Source organism: Taudactylus pleione, unplaced genomic scaffold (assembly GCF_031769625.1).
Source record: "Taudactylus pleione unplaced genomic scaffold, aTauple2 ptg000411l, whole genome shotgun sequence".
Taxonomy (NCBI): Eukaryota; Metazoa; Chordata; class Amphibia; order Anura; family Myobatrachidae; genus Taudactylus; species Taudactylus pleione.
In genome coordinates, this window is record NW_028284813.1 from 1,230,756 (window position 1) to 1,254,998 (window position 24,243).

Below are 24,243 nucleotides of genomic sequence, written 5' to 3' on the forward strand. Positions count from 1 at the left end.
TAAAAAGACGCATGAAAAGTTGCTTGGGGGCTACCGAGTCACACTAAGCTCCCGCTCTGTGTGGCGCGACTTGTAGCGCACGGAGGATAGATGTATGGTGGCACATCTGTACCAAGGGTAAATCGCAGGGACAGCAGTTGCAGTAACCACTGTTCCTGCGAGTTGTATCCCTGGCAAATTGTGGAAGTCTTTCACAGAAGTGAAAGACTTCCCCGGGGGAAGCTGACACTATGCATGCGCACAGCGTCCGCTTCCAGGGCCGGCCGGGGCTGCGGGGGAGAGATCGGAAGATGTCTCTCCTGTCCCTTGAGCCCCCCCCATAGGATAACAGTAATTAAGAGATGGTGTAAACTACCGTGGCAAAACTCTGAAAATCTTCGCTTTTTGGAGTTTAGTACATAGGGGTCAGATCGTAGTCCCCATTGACAATAATGGGCACCGCGATCTGAAGCACTAATTAGCACTTTGCTGGAGATTTCTGTGAAATCTCCTGCATTGTGCTTTTAGTACATAGGAGCAAAACATAAATTTATGCTGAAACTGCATTTTCTGTATAATTTTATGTATGAAACAGCTTGATACATAGGCCCCATAGTCTCTCTCATGTGGATGTTTTGTTCAGCCTCTTACGTATGTGTTGTATAATCACTGGTTAAATTCATGTGACGTTTGACCCACAGAGCGGAAGCCTATTCCAGCACACTGTATAAATGTCCCAAAGAACCATGATTAGATCAGGGAAAATGCACCCATAGCAGTTAGGAAAAGAGCCTGTGTATAGGAATCATCCTCAGAACTGCACCCACCTAAAGTTACTCAACACTGTGAATGTGAGAATTAACTGCAGTGATCAATTTTACACGAGTAGCTGAGTAGAAAGACACTTATGCCGCGTATCCACTACACAACATTATTGAGCGATTGCGACATCATTATTGCGCAATCGATCAGTAAGCGGGCGCAAATCGTGCACATGTCAAACGACTGCGCGATTACAATGTTGTAATTGTGCAGTCGTTTCACAGTCTGCTAGTGGATACGCTCCTTTACTCTGCGCATTCTCTGACCTGAAGTACTGTAAGTGTTTACTAAGCGGGTGGCAGGAGAAAGGGAAGGCGGGTGGGGATGTCTTTTGGTGAGAGTTCAGCTAATATTACAAACAGGATGGGGCTGGGGGTGCCGTGGAGGCTAACACTGCAATCAGTCAATGTGGCAGGCGCACAAAAGGGTCTGGAGGGTAGTCCCACAGGACTATCATTTAGTGTTCATAATTAGTGAGCACCTTACCTCCTTTCTACCCCCAGTACTTGTCTGCCCTAAAACCATTCCTTGTCTCCCAGTACTGCCCCAGCTGCCACCTGCCCTTAAATTCTTCCTTGCCCATCAGTACTGCCTCAGCTGCTATCTACCCTTATCCCCACCCTATCCCCAGCAGTACGTGCTCCTAACTCCCTCCGTGCCCCCCAGTATTGCCACAGCTGCCATCTACCCTTATCCCCTCCCTACCCCCAGCACTGCCTGCCCCTAACCCCCTCCTTGCCCCCAGTACTGTCCAAACTGCTATCTTCACTTATCCCCCCGCTGCCCCAACTGCTCCCTGCCTCAACCCCCAGCTCTACCACAACTGCTGCCTGCCCTTACTACCTCTACCCTGCCCCCAGCATTGTCCCAAGTGCTTTCTGCACTTACCCCCCTCCCTACTCCCAAGCACTGCCTGCCTTTACCCCCCTCTCCCAAGCTCTACCCCAACTGCTACCAGCCCCCAGCACTGTTCCAACTGCTGCCTGCCCTCACCCCTCTCTCTGCCCACAACACTGCACCTGTTGGCTATGTGAGATTAAGGCAATGTAATTATATATAAGCGTTATCCATACTGTCAAATATGAGTGTGTGACTTCACATGGTGCATGTGTAGGTCAGGTGGGGTGGTCTGATGCTATATGGGGAGCTCAAAAGCATGATATGTAATGGGACCCAGAAACAGTGAGTAGGACTCCAATTTTTTTAAAGTGAGTGCTCCTTGGGACCCACAATTTTTTTTAGCTGTGTGATCACTGGACAGGGCCTTTAATTACATTAACATGCTAAACTTCCACTGCATGTTTACGCAATTCAGTCTTCACTGCCCCTTACTTGTCCTTTGGGCCTTCCTTCCATGATCTCCCAGAGTTGATGTGCAAAAACTAGTAATGTATCTTTGTTTCTAACTGAAAAATGTAGCCCTACCCAAGTATTACTATTCTTTTTTAAATACTCATCTCCAGAACTACTTCAAGCTTTTAACTTTAAAATAATCATGTACTGTTTGTGGAGGTTAAGGTGGACTGTGACCCTTGTCCTGTATAGAAAGGGTCAGGAGGTTTTCTACCTTATTGGTCACGTGAATCTTCAGATTTATTTATTTTTTTATTTTTTAATTATTATTCATTAGTCTCCCTATGTAAATTTTATATTGATTTATTATTTCCAGACTGATCTACTTCTAAATGTATTTTATTATATAGCATAATGTCCCCTAATGCCACAGTTGTGTTGAATAAAAACAATCCAAAAGTTCAGGAAATTTTGCCCTACAACTTCTTGAAGTTCAACTTTAAACAGCACCGTGTATAAGTTTCTAATGTCCAGTCATCACCAGTGGTATGCTGTGTACCCAGGTTGTCCGTACACACTGCACGATCTGATGTAAGGTCACCCGATATGTCATTCCCCCGCTGCATCTAGCACCATGGTGTCGGCCATCATATTGGCCGATCTGAAGATGCAACGAACGACGTGCAGGAGTGTGCAATAGTACGTACACACTGGACGAGTTGATGTTCCAATTTGTCCAAAACGACAAATCGTCCAATCGATCGTTTAGTGTGTACCCAGCTTAAGGAATTGATTGTGCACAACTTGAAGCTCACCTTTTTCCTGTTCAGTGCTTGGAATTATTGGATTCTCCCAAAATGCAGGTTTCCCTGGCCTGCAATACTCTCTGTTCTACTAGGTTTTAAAGAGAAGATGTTGGCTGAAAGATAACATTTTAGGTGGAATGTTGCTTTACTTTATTTAGTAGTGCATTATTTTTCCAAATAGTGCTTTTGCGTTATTAAATATTTGTAAACAAAGAAAGAAAACCCCTGCAGAGAAAACTGCAATCTTTCTTGTTGAGCTAAACATTTGATCTTCTCAGAAGCCCCTCCCCAGAGACCATAGTCTTCTCGCTACTATGCTTTGTCAGTTCAAAGAAACCATTTCATATATGTGGAATGTGTGTATACAATTTATACTGTATTTCTAGTGCTACTTCAGGGTTCCACTAGGATTTTGTGATGTGTTTTAAATGCATTTTAACATGTTGTTGTAAAGGGGTATTACGCATTGTAATAATGAAAGGTCAGTAGTGTTTTAGCAGGAAGAAGCTGTTAAAAAAAAAAAAAAAAATCCAAGGACATCAAAATACTATGCTTGGGTTACATAAAGGCTTATAGGGGTATTCAATATGGGTGCGATAACATCGTTTTTTGCGTTAATATCGCACTTTTTAATTTTTTTGCGTTAATATCACTGGTTTTAGTTTTACACCGTATTCAATTTCAAAGACTTATTGCAGTTTTGAAAAGTCTTTGATAAAAAACGGTGATAACTTTTCACCATTGAATAGGTGTCGAAAAAAAGTGCAGAATTGGGGTTTAGGGGTGCAGGCTTAAAAAAAATAGCCTGCACCCCTGAGATTGACATTTAAAAAAGAACTGTGTCAAAAAAAGTTTTTAAAAAAATAGGCACACCCCAAAAAATTAATTTAAAAATTGGGGTGCAAAAAAAAAAAGGGAAAAAATTGTTAAACAATAGGGAAATAGGTTCAGGGCTATTCTGCAAGTATGCGGCAGGTGTTTTCTAGAATAGAATTATAGCGGCAGGTGCACAAATGCAGAATTTTTAAAAACTGACTTTAGGGACTTAAAAATATGCTAGTACCCATTTTCATGTACCCCAAATTTGATGGGACCACTTAAAAAAACGAAAAAAATAACCTAAGTGCTCTTCTGCATCACTTCTTCAATGTCGGGGAAAAAAGCACCTGCTGCAGCTATTTAAATCCCTGACTTTCAATTAAAGGCTAAAACGGGGGTATCCATAGTGTTCCCCCATGTTTTTACAACTTTAGGGGGGTCTTACAATTATTTTAAGGAAAAATTCGTAACTTTACGCAAATCCAACTTTGGAGTTTCCCGTTTTCGTTAAATTTATTTTGAATACGGGGATAAGCGGGAGCGCGCACCATACCTTTACGCAGAAAAAAACTCCGATATGAAACGTTAACTTCGCCAGGGAAGTTAACCTTTCATATTGAATACCCCTCTTATTGTAAAATAATAAACCGTACAGTACATATATAGTGAGAGCTGCTCCCGGCTACAATGTACAACAATAAAATGGCAGACGGTGGAAACTCCTTTTTTGCACATGGGAGCAAAAACAAGACAAACAGAAAAACAGCCATTATGTGCTGCATGTGTGACTGGCTGATATTGCTGAATGTTTGGTCACATTGGAGAGCTGCATTTTTTCCATTTGAGATTAAGCTCAATAAAAAAAAAAAAATCAGATTTGAGGTTTTAAATAGTACTTACTAACATTCTAAGCTGTGGATGGAAAATAATCTCACTGGAAGCATGACCTTAATGGAAATGGAGTAAATTAGGATTCATGTCTATGCATTCTTTGAGCACATCTGCTTGAGGGTTTTCAAAAACTGCTGCAACGTTGTATTTAGTATTGGTAAAGTACTAATTTGATTAGAAAGTTGTATATTTCCACTGCTTTTACATAGGATTTCTTTGTCATTCCTGTACATTTGCAGAGAAAGCATTGCACAGTCTCAGTATAAATGTGTAGTAGTGGCTTTGTGTAAAGTTTCACATTGTACTATAATCTAATGTTATCATTTGCAAACCGGTTTCATTTCAGTTGTACATTTAATTACATTTTGATTAAATTGTACAGAAATGTTTGCACATTTTAAAATTAAATGCAAGGTTAGGTTGCACATAATTTAATGCTGATTATATACCTGTTATGTCTGGGTACTGTAATTGGTGTTATTAGTATTATTCATTTTATATAATCCCACCATATTGCTCAGTTGTTGTTTTGCATCAGTCCATCCACCCATTGGAGCTTGTAAATTCTCTACCACACAAATACACACACTAGGGTTCATTTTAGTTAGCAGCCAATTAACCTACCTGCAAATGTTTGGACTAAGGAAGGAGACCAGAGTACCTAGTGCAGGGATTCCCATCTTTTTTCACCATGTAGCCCAGTTGGCTTTTAACCTGACATGTCATGGCCTAGTGGGCATCATAGCTGAGGAATGTTTTTTAAATCAAAGAAATGTCAGTAACAAACGCAACCTGGTTACATTTAAAAGTATTTTATGGAACAAAATTTAAAAGTTGAACAATTTATTTGTGAAAACACAACATTGCAGGCATCTGCTGAATTATGCTTTAAGTGTATAAGCACAGGTTTGTACAGGAGAGGATGTATTGGAAAACATGTTCTCCATGGACAGCAGCATATAATGCTAGTGAACACCTTTTATTTTCATCATGTGCGGTTACCAAACCCATGTTTGTCCGTCTTGTTTTATACCAACAATACAATATATGCTGCACTGTGAAGTCATATGCTGCCCGACTACCGCATACTTGGCTCACTTATCCTTATTGCCAGCAGCTGGCAGTAAAAATGCAGAGGTGCTGGAGAACTTTGTCACTGGTACTCTGGTACAGGTGGATGTCTGATTCAGTAGGGAGAGACAGCCATGACACCAATAGGGAGCGTGTATGTGGAGCAGAGGAGGTGTCGGGCAGAGCAGAGGGGTGGAGGGGCTGGGTGCAACATAGAAAGGACAACCGGTAAAGAAAATAAAGACTAGAATGTGGCCCACCTGGTAAACGTGCTGTGGGCCGTGGCCCACCATGTTGGAACACACAAACTGACTTAGGGGAACCCATGCAAACACTGGAGGAACACACAAACTGCAAACAAATGTGGCCTAGTCATAATCAAACCCTTGACCTGTTAACTGTCTTTGGTGTCTCCAAACAAATATGCAAAGTGAATCATTGTTTATAATACATGTCGCTTACACACTTTGCAACCCAGCTATTCCGTGCTTTTTATAATGCTAATACAATGCTGTGTAATGTCTTTCAGATACTTGCTTGGTTCGAAGAAGGAGAGGAAACGACAACTGCCTTTGTGGAGCCTATAGTTATTATTATGATACTAATTGTCAATGCTTTTGTTGGGGTATGGCAGGTATGTCCTTTTAACAACTTTTGATGTAATGAATCTGTTTAAAAGAGTCAGATTCCATCAGATTTGGCTTATAAATAGAAATACCATGTTTTAAAAGGTCTGTCTATTTATTTTTGTTCCCCTTACCCCCCATTCATACACTGCCATCTTCATATAGCATTTACAGAGACCACTCACTAGAATGTGTGTCTTGGTTGCAACACGATGAGACAAAACCGCTTCATGAGACTGCACTGATTAATTTGATATGCAACACTTGTATATCTGTGTGCGACTGAGTCTAAATCTGTTTACGAAGTGCTACGATGCAGCTGTGGCATTTTTTTCACACCAAGTTCCGTTGTACATCTGTGTGTGACTGAGTCTGCATCTGTATATGTCACACATCAAATTAATCAGTCCCAAACCGCTTCAGGAGACTGCACTTAGATGCATTTTTGGGCAAAAACGACGCTCAACGCAAGCAGTGTCTCATGGACCTGGAGGCTCGCATTCGGGCAAAAAGATGCTACACCACTCAGTGCAGCTCGCTTGCACCAGGCATCTCTCGCTGCATGGCTTATTGAGGCTAGGTATATGAAGACACATCCACCTGATTTAAAGGAGTTGTGAGTAGCTGCAGGTAATGTTGGAACTAATTACTGCACGAGGCATGAAACATAAATATTAGGATTTATTGGGACAAATGAAAAACAAGATGTCTTATGTAAGAGTTTCTAATAACATTCACAAAAATAAGTTCTCATACATGGACAGATCTTGGGGTATTTAACATGGTTTCAGTTAACAGTGGTATAAGATGAACAGGGGTTTATTCAGGACAGAACAATAGTATAGCAGAGTAAGATCACTGTAAATAGGAAATAATGTTCTCACTGGTCACAAGTCTTTCTGAAATATCTCTGTTCCAATTGACTGGTGTGCTTGTTAGCAGTAATTCAGTAGTAATTCAGATATTTTAGTCATCTTTTACAGAAGCGCTTAGTGCCTTGACTATCTGATAAGTGATTAGCTACAGTATGAAAACTATCCTCTCTCAGCTATGCTAAATCAATAAATAAATAAATTACATCCTTTGCGAACTATGTGGTTTGATCTGCTTTTTATTAATTAATTTTTTTACTGTAAAGATATATTTTTGTTACTGCCATCCACATGTGTTAGAGACGTTCTGGGTGGTTCGCTGAATTTAGCCGGGGGGATCTCTATGATGAAATACATAGGAAAGTTCTTGCTGGCACACCACAGTCATACAGGATGCTGACAGCTGGAAAGGCGAATGGCTTTCTCAGTTGGATGCCAGAATGGGGAAAAGCACTGAATTACTGTATAATTCACTTTTGAAAGCACTTGCAACACTGTGGAAAACATAAGAGATTAGCACTGCAGGGAAAACACTTGCAACAACATCTACAGTATAATTGAAAGTTGTCATCTAATGTTAATGTCTTTATGCCTAACCGGTGTCTGTAAAAAGTATTTCCCAAATTCAAAAATCCCACTTGTTCTGCCAGGAAGCAAGGAGCGAGACATTTTTGGATCTAATTAAAGGTCTCATGTGTCAATTAGAAACACGAAGATGCTTTTTTTTTTTTTTTTTTTTAAATTGTTAGCTGGTAGTTATTGTATGATATCTGAACTAGCTCCTTATACTACTAACTATATATTTTTTTTATTTTTCTCAAAAAGTGACTTACTACAGGAAAGTAAGTTTACGTTTTTATTCCTCTATTACATTTCTATTCCTCTTCCCAGGCCAACTATGCAGATAGTACATGCAGCATTTACAAAACTCACATCTGAAAGGTCAAAGTGCCCAATTCATAGAGTCCATTTGCCATTCATCTAATTTTTGTAGAGTTCTAAGATGTTTAATGCAGTACAACATAGATAAATTACTGTAGCTGTTATTGAATTTTTCTAATGCTTCTACACAGTACAGTACAGCTTTAGTGGTTTGTGACTGCCTTCCATTTGCATATAGCCCGTTATACCATTGGTGTCTGATAAGCCATCTGCCATTAGACCACACAGCAAATTATTATAGGATCTTCATACATCAGTAAGATTGGCTCAATAGTTTTAGATGATTGAAGGTGATCATGGAACAGGGTTCAATAATATAGAAATGGGCCTGAAAACAGCACTTCTTACCCACAAATCTAGGTTCTACCTAAGAAACAATGGGCTCTATTCAATTCAGCGTGATGCTGAATAGCCCTGGGAGGGAGCTCCCGGCGCTATTCAATTCAGCGCGCTGTTTGGTCCGACAATTGGCAGTTAAGTCGGAATTAACCTGGGTGTTTAGTCTGAGAATGCCGGTTCTCGAGACTAAAGTGCCGTCCGCAAGGCTGTTGGCACCGCGCTAAGCCGTAAAACATCCTCCTGGCCGGCACTTTTGTCTGATTTCTCCTTGCACCCTCAGAGGGGTGCGAGAAGACATCCTTTAGTCGGACTAAACATCATGCTAAATTGAATAGCTACAGGAACTCCCTCCCGGGGCTATTCAGCATCGCCCTGAATTGAGCCCCATATGTGTGAAAGGATAATATGTTTTCTTCTTTCTCCATAGGGGGCACAGGCTTTACACTGGGTATAGGTTGGTGAGCTGGAGTCTGGGCACCACATAGTTTAAACTTGTTGAACACAGCCCAGGCTTGCCTCTCCCCCCCCTATACCAAAGCTACAGGCACTTCAGTTTTATGTTGGTGCCTGCAAGAAGGCACACAGATAAGATAGTGGCTACAGAGGCGCCATCTAAGACAGCCTTTCTCCCTTCCGGAACAGCCCCTAGGTTGCGATATTCTAATTTTCGCCCCTTTCGCTCGCAGGGTAAGGCCAAAGGCTTGTCATTCTCCAGGTCTCAGGGATCCTCTCCTAAAGGTTCTAAACCTGCAGCTAAGCAATCCTGGTCTACAAGACGCCCAGCTGCTAAGCCAGCCGACAAGCATGTTGCATGATGGGGCGGGCCTCCACCTGGGGGACACCAGTGTGGGAGGCCAGCTTATTGTTTTTTATGAAATTTGGAAGGTGACCACAGAGGACGCCTGGGTAAGAGGGGTGGTCTCCCAGGGTTACATGTTGACCTCTCGGGAGCATCCCCCGGTCCAGTTTTTCTCCATTGGACATCCTTTGGATCGGAAAAAGGCAGGAGCTTTGAGGGAGTCCATTCGATTTCTAGTGGCCTTCAATGTAATTGTTCCAGCTCCCATGTCTCAGCGGGCACGGGCTTCTATGCCAGTCTGTTTTTGGTCCGGAAGCCCATCTGGTCTTTCTGACCGATTCTCAACCTGAAGTTTCTTAACAGGTACTTGAGGATTCCCAAGTGTCGAATGGAATCACTTCACTCCATTATTCTAGCCATGGAGCCCGGGGACTTCATGGCTTCCCTGGACATCCAGGGTTCCTATTTGCATGTTCCCATCCATCTCAGTCATCAGCGATTTCTCAGGTTTGTGGTCGAAGAGGATCATTTCCAGTTTCAGGCTTTGCCATTTGGTCTTTCCACGGCTCCTCGTGTCTTCTCGAAGATCATGACAGCTCATCTTCGGAGCAGGGGAATCTCCAATCTGGACTACTTGCTTCTCCTGGTCTAGTCGCCGGAGGTTCTTAGGCAGCACGTCCGGACCACGGTGGATCTTCTCCAGGCACACATATGGGCCATCCATTGGAAAAAAATCCTCTCTGAATCACGAAATGGTGCATTTGGTGGCCTTGCTGGACTCCAGGGTTCAGCGGGTGTTTCTCCCAGCAGATAAGGTTCGGGACCTTCGATATGGTGGAGCAAGCCCAATTTCATTCACGGCCTCTCCAGTTGGGATTTGTTCCACCGTGCTAGAATCTCCATCTGCTACTCAGGTCTCAAATGATTGTTCTTTCTTGGCAAGTGCATCACTCCCTCTTGTGGTGGCTCCAGGGGTCCCACCTGACCCGGGGACATCTCTTTTGGGTTAAAAACTGGATCCTCCTCACCACCGACTTAAGTCTTCAAGGGTGGGGGGCGGTGTCCGGTCAGCAGACTTTTCAGGGTCAGTAGTTTGCTCAGGAGAGCCAATGGCCGATCAACATTCTGGAACTCAAAGCGATTTTACAAAGCTCTTTGTTGGGCTTTGGCTCTTCTCCAAAGTCATCTGGTCCAAGTACAGTCCGACAACGCGATGGCCGTTGCCTACTTAAACCATCAGGGCAGCACTCGCAGTTGCACCGCCAGAGGTCAGTTGCATTCTCCTGTGGGTGGAAAGGCATCTTCCATCCCTGTTGGCTGTCTACATTCCCAGAGTGCAAAATTGGGTAGCGTACTTCCTAAGTCATCAGGACGTCCATTCGGGCGAATAGGCCCTACATCCGAACGTCTTTCGACTTACAGTTCTTCACTGGGGTTTGCCGGACATTGACATGGCATCCCATCACAATAACAAACTTCCGAGATACTGCTCGCGCACCAGAGATCCAGGAGCCTTTCTGGTGGACACTTTGGCAGATCAGTGGACCTTCCCACTCCTGTACATCTTTCCTCCAATCTCTGATTCCGCAGATCCTCCGTAAATTGAAGTTAGATCCTAGTGGCTCCCAATTGGCCGCAAAGAGCACGGTACATGGATCTTCAGGGTCTCTCCATCGACTCTCCTCTGCATCTTTCACTGCGGCCAGATCTGCTGTCTCAGGGCCCGTGCTTTCATCCGGATCTGGCCCATCTCTCTTTGACGGGGTAGCTCCTGAGACATCTATCTTGAGAGCTAAGGAGTTCTCCAGGTCGGTCATTAACACTAGACCCGTAAAGCCGCCTTCAGCTAGGCTTTACCATCTGATTTTAAGAACTTTATTTTGAATGGTGGTTGGCCAGGAATTTTAACCCCAGGTCATTCCAACTCGCTCTGGTTCTCTCCTTTTTGCAGGCGGGGCTGGATTTGGGCCTCCGCCTTGCTTCACTAAAAGTTCAGGTTTCAGCCCTTTCTGTTCTCTTTCAGAGACAGATTGCGCCTTTTGCCTGATGTTCGGACCTTTTGTACATGGAGGACTCCCTGAAGAATCTCCATTTGTACCAGTGGTGGCTACTTGGAAATTGTCTTTTGGTTTTTAGGGCTCTTTTGAGCCTTTAGATACAGTGGACATTAGTTGGCAGACCTGGTAGACTGTCTTCCTTCTTGCCATAGCTTCTGCCAGGCGAGTGTCTGACAGGAGCGCTTTATCCTGTCGCTCTCTGTTCCTAATATTTCACCTGGTCAGAGCTGTCCTTCGAACACGTCTTGGCTACCTTCCTAATGTTGTTTCCAGGTTCTACATCAATCAAGAGATTGTGGTTCCTTCTTTCCAGGTCCTGGACTCTTCACCGGAGGAGGCCTCCTTGGATGTCGTGTGGACCCTCTGGATTTATGTGGACAGGACAAAGGACCTTCATAGGACAGATGCTCTCTTTGTCCTGTATGACTTTCACAAACTGGGTTGGCCGGCTACTAAGCAGTCGCTGGCCAAATGGATCCGTTTGACTACTCGCCATGCTTACCGATGCGCCCAAGTTTATTGTGACTGCTTGCGCCACAAACATGCATGCACATCGCGCTATGGCTTGTCACCGATCGCGGGAGCGAGTCTCCATTCAATCCTGTGGAGACACGAATGCGCCTCTCCAATCTCTGGAGTCCGTCTCGTGCCACGCATGGCGCGATTCGCTGCGCTACAGGCAAGTATGTAGCTGGGCATATCTGTATGCTGCAGTGGATCTTCCAGCACCGTCCGTGGTGTCGGCTCATTCAACCTGGTCTGTGGGAACTTCGCGGGCAGTGCAACGTGGTGCTTGCCACGTGGTCCTCTGCAAACACTTTTAAGTATTCCTCTGATGCCTTCGCCTCCCCTGATTCATCTTTTGGGCGGAGAGTTCTGAGATAGCCCAGGTGCTTCCCCTTTGGGACATCCCAGTGTAAAGCCCGTGTCCCCTATGGAGGTAAAAAAGGAGATTTATCTACTTACGTGTTAACGCTTTTTCTTCGATTCAGGGCTCCCACCTTGACGCACCTGGCTTGCGGGGCTTTGCTCTGCTTCTGGTTCTCCTGTTCACATCTCCTGGGTGTTTTGGAACTGAGGGCCTGATTCTGTAAGGATTGTAATTGCAAAGCTGCACGCAGGCAGGTTTGCAATTGCGATCCTTGCAGATATGGTAATACAGCAGGAGGTATCACGCCTCCTGTGCATTACTTAACCGAGCTGCTTTGTCCAACGCAGCATCAGTTATTCTGCGTACCATCGGCCGGCTGCGGTGACCCATGGGGTCCCACAGCCGGCTGCTGCAGTTTAGGGGAAGAGGCCAGGGAATCTGTCAGCCGACTGAGATTCTGGCTCCTTCCCTCCCCCGCAACGGCGGCAACACGCCTCCGTTTCAGGACTGTTGAATCAGGCACTGAGTGCGTGCCGGTCTTCCTTCTCCTTCTCACTCCTTGCTTTAGGCTTGTTAACTTAACTGAAGTGCTTGTTGCTGGGGGTGGAGTATAGGGGGAGGGGGGAGCCTGGGCTGTGTTCAACAAGTTTAACTATGTGGTGCCCAGACTCCAGCTCACAAACCTATACCCAGTGTAAAGCCTGTGTTCCCTATGGAATCTAAGAAAAGGATTTAACAGGTAAGTACATACATTTCCTTATAATGGCACTTATGGACAATAGTCAAGGAAACTGGAAAGAAAAAAAATGATAGTGGATAAAATAGTGATGAATAGAAAAAATAAAATGTCTTTCGATTGTTTTTCATTGAGGTTGATGGATGACTATAAGGCCAGTGTCATAAAAAAAATTGCAATAGTGTAATACCTTTACGATGAGAATGTATCGCAAACAAATTAAAACGTTCTAAATATGCTTAGACGTTCGCGGTAGTCACCCCTTATGCTTATTTTTTGTACTCTTCAGTGGTGCCTTAGTGAAGTGTTTTTATAATAATCCCTCATCTAGTCTTTTCAAGACAGTCATGATAAAAATTATGTAATTTTGTGCTCAACTTTCAACACAATTGTGTACTTGTTTTTTTTTTATCCTTGGGTCACAATGATCGTTCAAAAAAAATAAAATAAAAACACTGCACTTTTTAAAGTGTGGTAAACAATTTCCCTAAAATGGTAATAAAAAAAAAAAACCATTATCTTCTTACTTGTGAATAACAAAAATGAGCATGGTCTTTACCTATTTCTAATAAAGACATTGCTCATATTCATTTTTGTACGGGAGTTTTCCATTACTTGGAATCAATTGCTACAAAGTAACTGAGGTAACTTTTTGACGCCCTTGTTGCAGGAAAGAAATGCTGAGAGCGCCATTGAAGCTCTAAAGGAGTACGAGCCAGAGATGGGCAAAGTAATCCGTGCAGACAGAAATGGTGTGCAGCGTATCAGAGCCAGAGACCTTGTTCCTGGAGACATTGTTGAAGTGGCAGGTACTGTGTCTATTAAGACAGAGCAAGTAGAGATGAAATTTATTATTATAATGTATACGTAGCACTGTTTTCTGATTCATATTAATTCATTTAGCATAAGGCAGGGTACTGCAGTACTTAGGAGTAGCAGAGGCTGGAAGGTGATATTTTACTGCTAGTTTGTCAAACCTTTCTTTCAGAAGTCAATAAAAATGGTGTTCAGAAATAATAATAAAAAAAAATAACTAGGCCTGTATGAGGATGTGGCGATGCAATTTCGTCATGGGCTCACCCCACTGTGGAAAACTGGGGATGATTACACGATTTGCGTCATCACGCTCCCAGCGCACGTTACTAGGAAATTAGTCTGGATGAAGAATGGTGCACTGCTCTTCCAAGAATACTCCCCGAGATTTGGTAGTCTCCTGGACATTCATGGAGAGGGAGCAACAATGAATATAATGTAAATGCGGAAAGGATATATTGTGAAGGGTAGTGCAGTTCTGTTCTGTGACAGTAATAGCAGTACTATGGAATGTTATGTGTAAAACATGCTGTGGCTAGTGTAGGGGTGTGGATTAGCGTTACAACATGTGTGACTTTACATCCAGTTATGTGAATCCTCCTGATTCTTAGTGAGCTGTGGGAAACGTGACACTTTTATTCTAAACCAATGTAGCAAACTGATAGCAAAGTGTAGACCTGTGCATTGCATTCCATGTAACTCCATTCACCTGTGTACTCTGATAAACTATTAATGCGTTTTAGTTGTATACAGATATTGTAACCCAAGGTCCTTCATTACCTGATTTTAATTGCATCAATCAAACTTCACACAAAGCTAGGACTTTTATGCATCTGTATGGTCAGGTACACACTTGCACAGTATTGGCCCGATTTGGGCATATCATGCAGTGTGTATGCCCAATTGCGTGTTCCCGCGGGTCGCATACAATGTCATGTGATTGGCTGTGTAGCTTAATGGAGGACAGAATGAGTGATCGTTCCGTCGTTCATTTATCTTCCTAGTGTGTACCACCAATCTTGAAAGATACGGGGTGAAAGGTAATCGCCCCGACCATCCACAACATTGCGGTCGTTCTAGCGGGTACCGACCCTGTGTGTGTTCACAATAAATTCATAGATGTCGGTGAGCTCGAAGTGTGATCATCAGACACGAAAAAGTACGTATGTGTTCCGATGCACATAACCTGTACTTTAAAAAGAAAAAAGTGCTCTGAACACTTAAATTAGCGCCACAATAATGAATAACAATGCAAATTAATGAACACCATAAAACCAGTGATATAAAATCTAAAAATACTTTCTAATTTTTAGGGTAGTTCATTAATACATACCTACAATATAGCAGGAAAAGGCTAAATAAAATCTTATCCTAACTTTTTTTTTATAAGCAGGAGGTGAGTATCATCACCATAAAATGAGCAATAATTTTCTTTATGCTGACCAGGCAGGTAAGTTCTGTGGGATAACGCTACTTGCCATTTATAAATAGAAGTTAATTTCTACCCAAATGAATACAGTGAATTTTACATCTGTATAATTATGTTCAAAACATGCAGATGGTTAGTTTGGTCAGCAGATTATCAGCACATACATTCTTGTAATATAGTAGTTATTTCTAGATTTTATCTTCATATACAGAATGGAGTTACAAAAGTGCTAAGGCTCTGTCTAATGGCGCAATGGTGCGCTCTTTACTATACAGCATTGTACTGTATAAAGCGGCTGCTGAGCTTGGTGCTCTCCCCTCTGGAAAATTGTAGACTACTTTCCTAGTGTATTTTTTTTTCTTTTTATGCTTTTCCTTCAGAAAAACATGGCACTTTCCATATATAATTTTGCCAGTAGTACCCCTTAGGGTAATCTGACCACACAAATAGAATATGTAGAATGAGAGCTTTGTTGAAAAGGAAAAAAACATGTTTTAAAATAAAAGATGACTATTATGTTGGAAACGCACTAAAGTAAATAAGAATGAAAGTATATCTTAATAAAAAGCATTATGTATGTCTGTGTGTTCATGTGTGTATGTAGATTATTGATGTGTGTGACCTCTGTTAACTGGATCATTTAGAAATGTCATTATAGCATAAAATAATGGGTAATGCTGTATAAAAGATGTCCTATAGATTGCATCACGGCGTATGGTTTGCAATCATTGGCAGAATAGCTCATCCTATACTTTTATTGAGACACTTAAACATATGCTTCTGAAGTACTGCAATTCATTAAGAGTACTTTCCGCAATATATAGCAAGTGTTCAAACACCCAAGGGTGCGTCCTTGTTCCCTCAATCTGCATTATTAATTTAAGCCAGAAATAACGAATCAGGGTCTTGGCATCATGTTCGTTCCCAGGTTAATTTGTTGTGTCCTGATACTGTGTCCTCTGTGACTCCCCATTGCTACTTCGTGGACTCCTTGCTGTTTCCATCTCAGCCTCCAGTGCTGCTCTCTGTAGCCATTACCTGCATTCCATCTGCCGCTGTGTTCGTCATCTGTCAGTGCTGCAGCTTCCACGCTGCATAAAGAGCTTCCTCAAATTGTACCTTGACTACATTAGACTCCGATTATTGTTATGAGTTCCAATCTACCAGTACTATATTGTTCAGAGTCCCAGAGTTAACTGTGTCTCTGGAGTGTATTCCTGTTCTTGCTGGTCTTCGCAGGTCACTAGGCGAGATGTCGCCAAGTGAACCTGGCCTGTTCACTCCGATTCCAGTTCAGTATCCATGCATATCAGAAGTCATTGGTTCCTACATCGTCGCTAGTGTGCGTACACTCCTGTTTATACGAATGAGCCAAAGTATCATTAAGCCTCCATGTTTCCTATGCACATCAGTCATACCTAAGGGTCCTGAATCGAATCTACAGAATATCAAAACCGTGACATAACCAATTAATAGCCAATAAGTCATTTTTTGGGAGAAAAGTTGAAGAAAGGTGGTGTTCTTAAGAGTAGTGATAATTGCTTGAAATCTTGCGCATGTTTTGAAGGGTTGGGCTTGCTACCTTGTTCCACCTAACTTTTTTTTTGGATTCTGCTGGTTTAATAAACTAGTCTTCTTTAACTAATCCTTACTGGGACTGCTTATCCAACCTAGCCACTGACCACAACATGGTGTCCCCAGTTGTTGTAGGAGGGAAACTGATACACCACCTGTGTCCTTTTACTGGAACTTAGACCCTGTGTAGCCACTGCTGCACCTTTTGATTGGTTGCTATGGCTCAATCCTTCCTGACCACGTATTGTGGCTCAGGACTGCTACATACAGTAACTGGCAGAGCCCTGCTTGCAGAACTCTGGGCTCAGCACAATGCAGATTGTGTGAATTGAAGTAATAGATTTAACCTGTTGGTCACAGGAAAACATAGCAGTGCAAGCATTGTCATAGGAACTAGTAGATTGTAATAAGAACTGGCATTTATTAGTTTAATTGGCTGTTATCAGAGGTGTTACTCTAAATGCATATACAAGAAGTAGTACTTTACATGAGCTACTACTAGGCTGTAACTAGTGTGGCGCGCCGTGCCGCAGCACAGGGCAGGGAGCACTGTTCGGCGGTACCTGTGTTTATAATAATTTTCACTTGTAGTTACCTCTTCTTTGATATCCCTGGCATCTCCTGGTCGCCCCATCTCCTCCCTGGCCGACTCCCCTTCCCCAAGCACCTTCAGTCACATCCTCCTTTATAATTGGCGTAACTAGGGCAGGGCCACTGCGGCTTGTGCCCTGGGTGCCATGGGACCGGCGGTGCCGAGGGGCGCCACCAGGCCACGGTACGGCCTGTCCTAGTTAGCCTGTGTAGTACAGACCGCAGTGAGTGCAGCGTGGCAGCGATGTATGTTTCAGCAGCCAATGAGTCAGACACTCTCTCATTGGCTGCTGCTGCGCCCACTGCAAGAGCCAAGCTCGAACTCAAGCATAAGCTCCGCCTTCCGGCTCCTGCAGTGGATGATGGGGCAGAAGTCTCTTCCCATAATGCATAGTGCGCCAGCCCGGGAGGACTTCTGCGTACGGCGGCAGGAGCAGGGATTCAGGTAAGTGTTTGTGGTATTTTTTCTATTTTTTTTTACTTGTGTCTTTGTCTGCACTACTGGGGGCTCTGCATTGAGGGTGGGACCGCTTCCTGGGGGGGGATAGTACTGGGGACACTGCATCGCTGGGGGGGACCTCTACTGGGGGGACTACTACTGGGGGCGCTACTGGGGGGGGACCACTACTGGGGACACTGCATAGGGGACTACTACTACTAGGGGTACTATACAAAGGGCACTGCATCGGGGGACCACTACTGGGGGCACTGCATGGGGGGACTACTACTGGGGGCACTATATAAGGGGCACTGCCTAGGGGTGACCACTACTGGGGCACTGCATACAGGGGACCAGTAGTGGGGGGCACTATATTGGGGGCTTACTACTGGGGGCACAAGGGGCACTGCACTGGACCACTACTGGGGACACTGAATAGGGAGGACCACTACAGGGGGTACTGTATAATGGGCCTGCATAGGGGGGGACCACTTCTGGGGGCACTGGAAAAGGGACACTACTGGGGGCCTGCATAAGGGGGGCCACTATCGGGGGCACTGTATAAGGGGAACTAATGGATGGCTGCATAAGGGGGACCACTACTGGGGGCCTGCATAAGGGGGACCACTGCATAGGGGGGACTGTATAAGGGGCACTGCATGAAGGTGCATATGGAATGGAAAGGAATGTTCAGAGTAACAACAAAGGGGTGTGTGTCATGTTGACATAACCCATTGTGATCACGGCCATTTTCAGCACACGCACATGGGAGGGAAGGGGGGGGGGGTTCCATTTGCAGATTTTCCCTGGGCTCCAAATACCCTAGTTATGCCACTGTCCTTTATTTGATGCACACATTTCAAAATAGTGTCATACCCAGAACTCAAACCCATCACCTCACTCATGGCAGTCAGACACCTTTCACATGGAGATATCTGCTCCTGTGAATTCAAACTGAGACACGCTATACTGTTGTGGAATTTAAACAGCATTGCAGATGAGCAGATCTATGTAGTGTGTAGCTGCAGGGGTTTGCTTGAGTCGCAGCAAACTACATAAATCAGCCTAGTTGCAATGGTTTTAAACTGACAATTACAAGTAGCTTCATTTAGAGTAGGGGTGTGCACCGGCCACTTTTAGTGTTTTGGATCTGGATCTTTCTTCGTGTTTTGGATCTGGATTGGTTTTGCCAAAACCACCCTTCCGTGTTTTGGGTTCTGGGTTTTGTGTTTTGGATCTGTATTTTTTTGAAAAAAAGCATAAAAACAGCTAAAATCACAGAATTTGTGGGTTTTTCTGCTCCTATGCTATTATTAACCTCAATAACCTTAATTTCCACTCATTTCAAGTCTATTCTGAACACCTCACACCTCACAATAGTGTTTTTATGTCCAAAAGGTTGCACCGAGGTAGCTGGATGACTATGCTAAGAGATACGATTGGGCGGCACAAACACGTGGTCCATCTAGGAGTGGCACTGCAGTGGCAGACAGGATGGCAGTTTGAAAAACTAGGCCCCAAACTGTACATAATGCAAAGAAAAAAAAGAGGTGCAAGATGGAATTGTCCTTGGGCCCTCCCACCCACCCTTATGTTGTATAAACAGGACATGCACACTTTAACAAACCAATCATTTCAGCGCCAGGGTCTGCCACACAACTGTGGCTGAAATGATTGGTTCGTTTGGGCCCCCACAAAACAAGCTGGCAATTAATCTGTCCCTGCACAAACTGGCTCTACGGAGGCAAGATGTCATCCTCATCCTCCTCATCCACCGATTCCTCACCCTCTTCAGTGTGTACATCCTCATCCTCCCAGAGTATTAATTCGTCCCCGCTGGAATCCACAACCACAGGTCCCTCTGTACGTTCTGGAGGCTGGTCTCCCTGGAAGAGTTGATAATTCATTTTATGAACATCATCTTCTCCACATTTTGTGGAAGCAACCTCCTATGCCTTTCGCTGACAAGGTTCCCGGCTGCACTAAACACTCTTTCGGAGTACACACTGGAGGGGGGGCAACTCAGGTAAAATAGAGCCAGTTTGTACAGGGACCTCCAAATTGCTTCTTTTTCCTGCCAGTACAGGTACGGACTGTCTGACATGCCTACTTGGATGCTGTCACCGATGTAATCCTTTAACAGACAGACGCACGCTTGTCGCTGCTGCTTTGAAGATGTAAGTGCGGCTACATCGCACACAAGTCACAAACACTTCAAAAAAATAGTTTTTTAGTTTTTGGAGCACTTTGAGAGTTACACCACCCTTTAACAGACAGATGCACGCTTGTCGCTGCTGCTTTAAGGATGCAAGTGCGGCTACAGCCCACACAATTCACAAAGACAGAAAAAAGAAGAATATTTTTATTGTGTTTGTAGCACACTTTGAGGGTGTCATCACCCTTTAACAGACAGACGCACGCTTGTCGCTGCTACTTTGAGGATGCAGGTGGAATCTAGACGGGATTTGGAACCGGGGACACACTACCTCCATCAATTGTCTAAATCCCACTGCACTAATGGCGGATACCGGACGCACGTCTAACACCAACATAGCAGTCAAGGCCACAGTTATACGTTTTGCTTCAGGATGACTGCTGTCGTACTTCATCCTCATCGCTAGGGACTGTTGGAGGGTCAATTGTTTAGTAAAAGTAGTGATGTTCCTACTTCCTCTCTGGGATGATGAACAACTCCCAGCAGCAGCAACAGCACTAGGAGGAAGTGGTTCTTGATCTTTCCCTATTTTATTTTTATCGGAGAAAGTTTGGTCCTCCATTTATGTTATATTGATATATACGTGCGGCTAAAGCGCACACAAACACAGAAAATATTTTTTTATTTTTGCTGGAGAGTAGTGCACTTTGTGGGTTACACCACCCTTTAAGAAATGAGCCAGCCGGCTCTTTTACTTATGGGACACAGGCGCACGCTTCGCGCTGCTCCTTTGTTGATGCACGTGCAGCCACAGTGCACACAAGTCACAAACACAGAAAATATATATTTTTTTGGTTTGGACTGGAGTGTACTTTGGGGGTTACAGCACCCTTTAATGGTCAAGCCAGCCGGCCCTTTACTTATGACACAGGCGCACGCTTGGCACTACTTTGTTGATGCACGTGCGGCTACTGCGCACACAATTCTCAAACACAGAAAATATATTATTTTTTTAGCACTTGGGGGGAGCACCCCTGATGGAGAACTGACTGCACAACACAGTCCAGCCAGCCCCTATGGACTTTGAAGTAGTGGACACAGCCCCTATTAACAACAGCAGCACAGCACAACACAGCCAGCCCCTATGGACTTTGAAGTACTGGACAACAGCAGCACTACACTACACTACACTACACAGCCCAGCCAGCCCTAACTCCCACCCTCCCTCTTCACTGTCCACAGCCGAGTGAGAAAATGGCGCCGACGCGGGTACCTTATATAGGATCCAAAACCCGCGAGACTCGGAAGGCGGGATGATGACGTTTTGTGATCCGAGTCAGGCGGGAAAAGTCGAGCCTGACTCGGATCGGAAGGCTCGGGGGGGTTCGGATTTCAGAAATCCGAACCCGCTCACCCCTAATTTAGAGGTGATGTGTTTAAGTCCTGGATATGACAGTATTGACAAATGTGTGTTAAATAAAGGCGTTTGTAACTGAATTTGCATATTTGCTTACAGGAGCCTACCTGGCTATCAATGTAAGAGGTCCTGGTGTATGAAAGTCAGTATAGGTGTTCTATAAATGTATGTGTGTGTATAATATATGTGGGACACCAAAAAGTCTAGTTATGGCTCTGACGCTACTATGCCTCCTTTTTAAAAAAATTTTACACTGGTCTTGAGGTGGTTATGACAATCCCCTTAACAAATTCAACCTGGCCCCTGACCCATATATCTGCCAGCTTAGACATTTAAAGAACTATAGTACCCTATCCAAATGCGATAAGATGCCATGGAACTGGCATCACATAGTCTGAGATTGAAGATCTAATCTTTAAATTGTTCACCCTGACTTCTAATGCTTTGTCCCTAGTGTCTGCCACTTCCAAGCAGAATACCTCTGTAGCAGTGGGTTAGCGCTGCCGAGTCAGTAGTGTTTGTTCGCATGCATGAACAGAGTTTACACTTGTTGTTGTTGTTGTTATTATTATTATCCTTTATTTATATGGCGCCACAAGTGTTCCGCAGCGCCTTACAGAGTACATAATATAAGTGAACAAGAAATTAGTAACTTACACTACTTTACAGTGCAGGACAAGGACATGGTATATATACATTGCTACAATAGCAATTAAAACACAATATGCAGCAGGGAGTTAGCAGTCGAGTGTTAGGTGCTCTTGTGCGGAGTAAGGAGTAGAAGAAAATGTAAAGAGAAGCACATGAGGGAAGAGGTCCCTGCTGGTGAGAGCTTACATTCTGTGCATTAAGATCCCTAAATCCTACAGATGGTTCAAAACACGTGATCCCTCTTCGCAACCCCAGACCGCCTTCAAATAAGGAGGAGTGTAGCTCTGGGAAACCACACCATCTGAAGATTGCATTGTTTCCTGCAGGCAAACTTTCAGTTTCTGAATATTAGACTGCCCTATTGAGCCCCTAAGAATGCATGGGCCTATTACTTAAAACATGCAGAATCTAGCATTTTGCATATGCATTGGGGCTATTGAGGATGGTGAAAAGGCACCCGAGACACAACCCACATCATTTGCACATGTGTCTTCTGAGAGCAGAGAAAAACAATAATTTTGCAGAACATTCTTCAGTTCCTAGTACAGATGATGTTTTCTTTGAGTACTTCAGGGAAATTCGATTTGGATTAGGGATTCACCAGAGCTGGATCAGGATGAGGGTGCTGTTTTAGCAACATTCATCAGTGTTCAATAAAGAAAGCGATCCTGTCACTAAAAGCCTAAGCTTAGCCTAGTGTCTGTAAAGTCAGCTTCACCCATATAAATAGAAGTCATAAAACTTGCAGCATTTTGAGAAACCTAGCTTAGCACATTAAGGGACTCATTTATCAAAGCGTTTTATCATACGCAGCGAGTTTTATAACTCATTGCGTATAATAATGTTCAAGCCATTCGGCTCCCAACTGTCACCTGTTCAAAAAATTTAATTTGGGAACTGATTAGCTTGAGCACCATTTATCATAACTTGAAACTTGTTGCATATGATAAACTCGTTGATAAATCAATGAATTCGGGGAATTTGGCTGAGGCAGGCCATGTATGTCTGTAAGGTGCCTAACCGGGACCACGTTCCCGGGTGGCCGACCCTTCAATCGACTAGGGAATTACCCTGCTTATATCTGAATGGTGCTACCCGGGAATTTACTACTCTATGGTTGCACCAAGCAGCTTTTACATTGAGTTGGCAGTGCAGAGCGTCCTATAGGATGCTCAGCGCTGCCGCTCACCAACCCCCGCGCCGGTGGCTGTGTCGCTGTAGATTGAGACAGCGACACAGGACCCCAGCCGGACACCGGGCCACCCACCTGCGCTGGAGACCGTCGACTGGTCTCAGCCATAGCGGGCCACCCGCACTCCCGCTGGACCACCAGGGCAATAAAACAAATAATTTAAAGAATAAAATTTAAAAAAAACATTTTTTGATTCGCCTGCTGCACTTTGACATAGGCAGCCGGAGAGGGGATTGGCTAGGAGGGGCAGACGGCAGAGAGGCAGGTATTATGAAAAACCCGGCTTATGTCTGAAAGGGGTCTACCTGGGAATTTCCCGGGTAGACGCTATAGTGTGAAAGGGGGGTCTTGACCAAATACCCGGGAATTTGCACAGGAAAAATTCCCGGGTCTGAGCAGGAAATTTCCAGGGTTGTATGTCTGAAAGGGGTATAAGTGAGGCCACACGAGAGAGGTGAGTGATAGTGGTAAATAGTGACTGGTGTGGCAGTGTACTCTAGGGGGGTGTGTACATAAACTTTCTCCTGTAGAAAATATGACATATAGTAAGAACTTACCTTTGTTATCTCTATTTCTACGAAGTCCATAGGGTTCCACAGGATGCCTTGGGGTATAGGTGATGACGTCAGGCATCGGGCACCATAGAGTTAAGTTTTCAGCCTCCCAGGATGCACTAGGGTTCCCCTCCTATACCCCGCCCCCGAGCCAAGGCATCTCAGTTACGTACCAAGCCATAGGCCGCAGGAGGAGAAGGAAGAGAGAGAAAAAAGATCTGGACACACACAAGAATCACATTTACACCAGAGGGAGACGGAAAAACCGGTGACCAGAGCAAAGCCCATCTGCAGCACAGGTGCGACAGGGCGGGAGTCCTGTGGAACCCTATGGACTTCGTAGAAAAGAGATAACAAAGGTAAGTTCTTACCATATCTCATATTTTCTACTTCAGGGTCCATAGGGTATCCACAGGATACCTTGGGGATGTCCCAAAGCAGTATCCTTCAAGGGTGGGGACGCTCCTGTGCTGAAAGGAGAATCCGCCGCCCGAAGGAAGCATC

General features: G+C 44.2%; 1 protein-coding gene across 1 annotated transcript in view; it reads left to right on the top strand.

Moving 5' to 3' along the window:
• Positions 1 to 24,243, top strand: part of ATP2A3 (ATPase sarcoplasmic/endoplasmic reticulum Ca2+ transporting 3) — a 236,708-nt gene that overhangs the window by 96,065 nt on the left and 116,400 nt on the right. The window contains exons 4-5 of the mRNA XM_088447036.1: positions 6,211 to 6,315; positions 13,594 to 13,732. Coding sequence (XP_088303162.1) covers positions 6,211 to 6,315; positions 13,594 to 13,732 — 244 coding nt within the window. The remainder of the gene's footprint in view (positions 1 to 6,210; positions 6,316 to 13,593; positions 13,733 to 24,243) is intronic.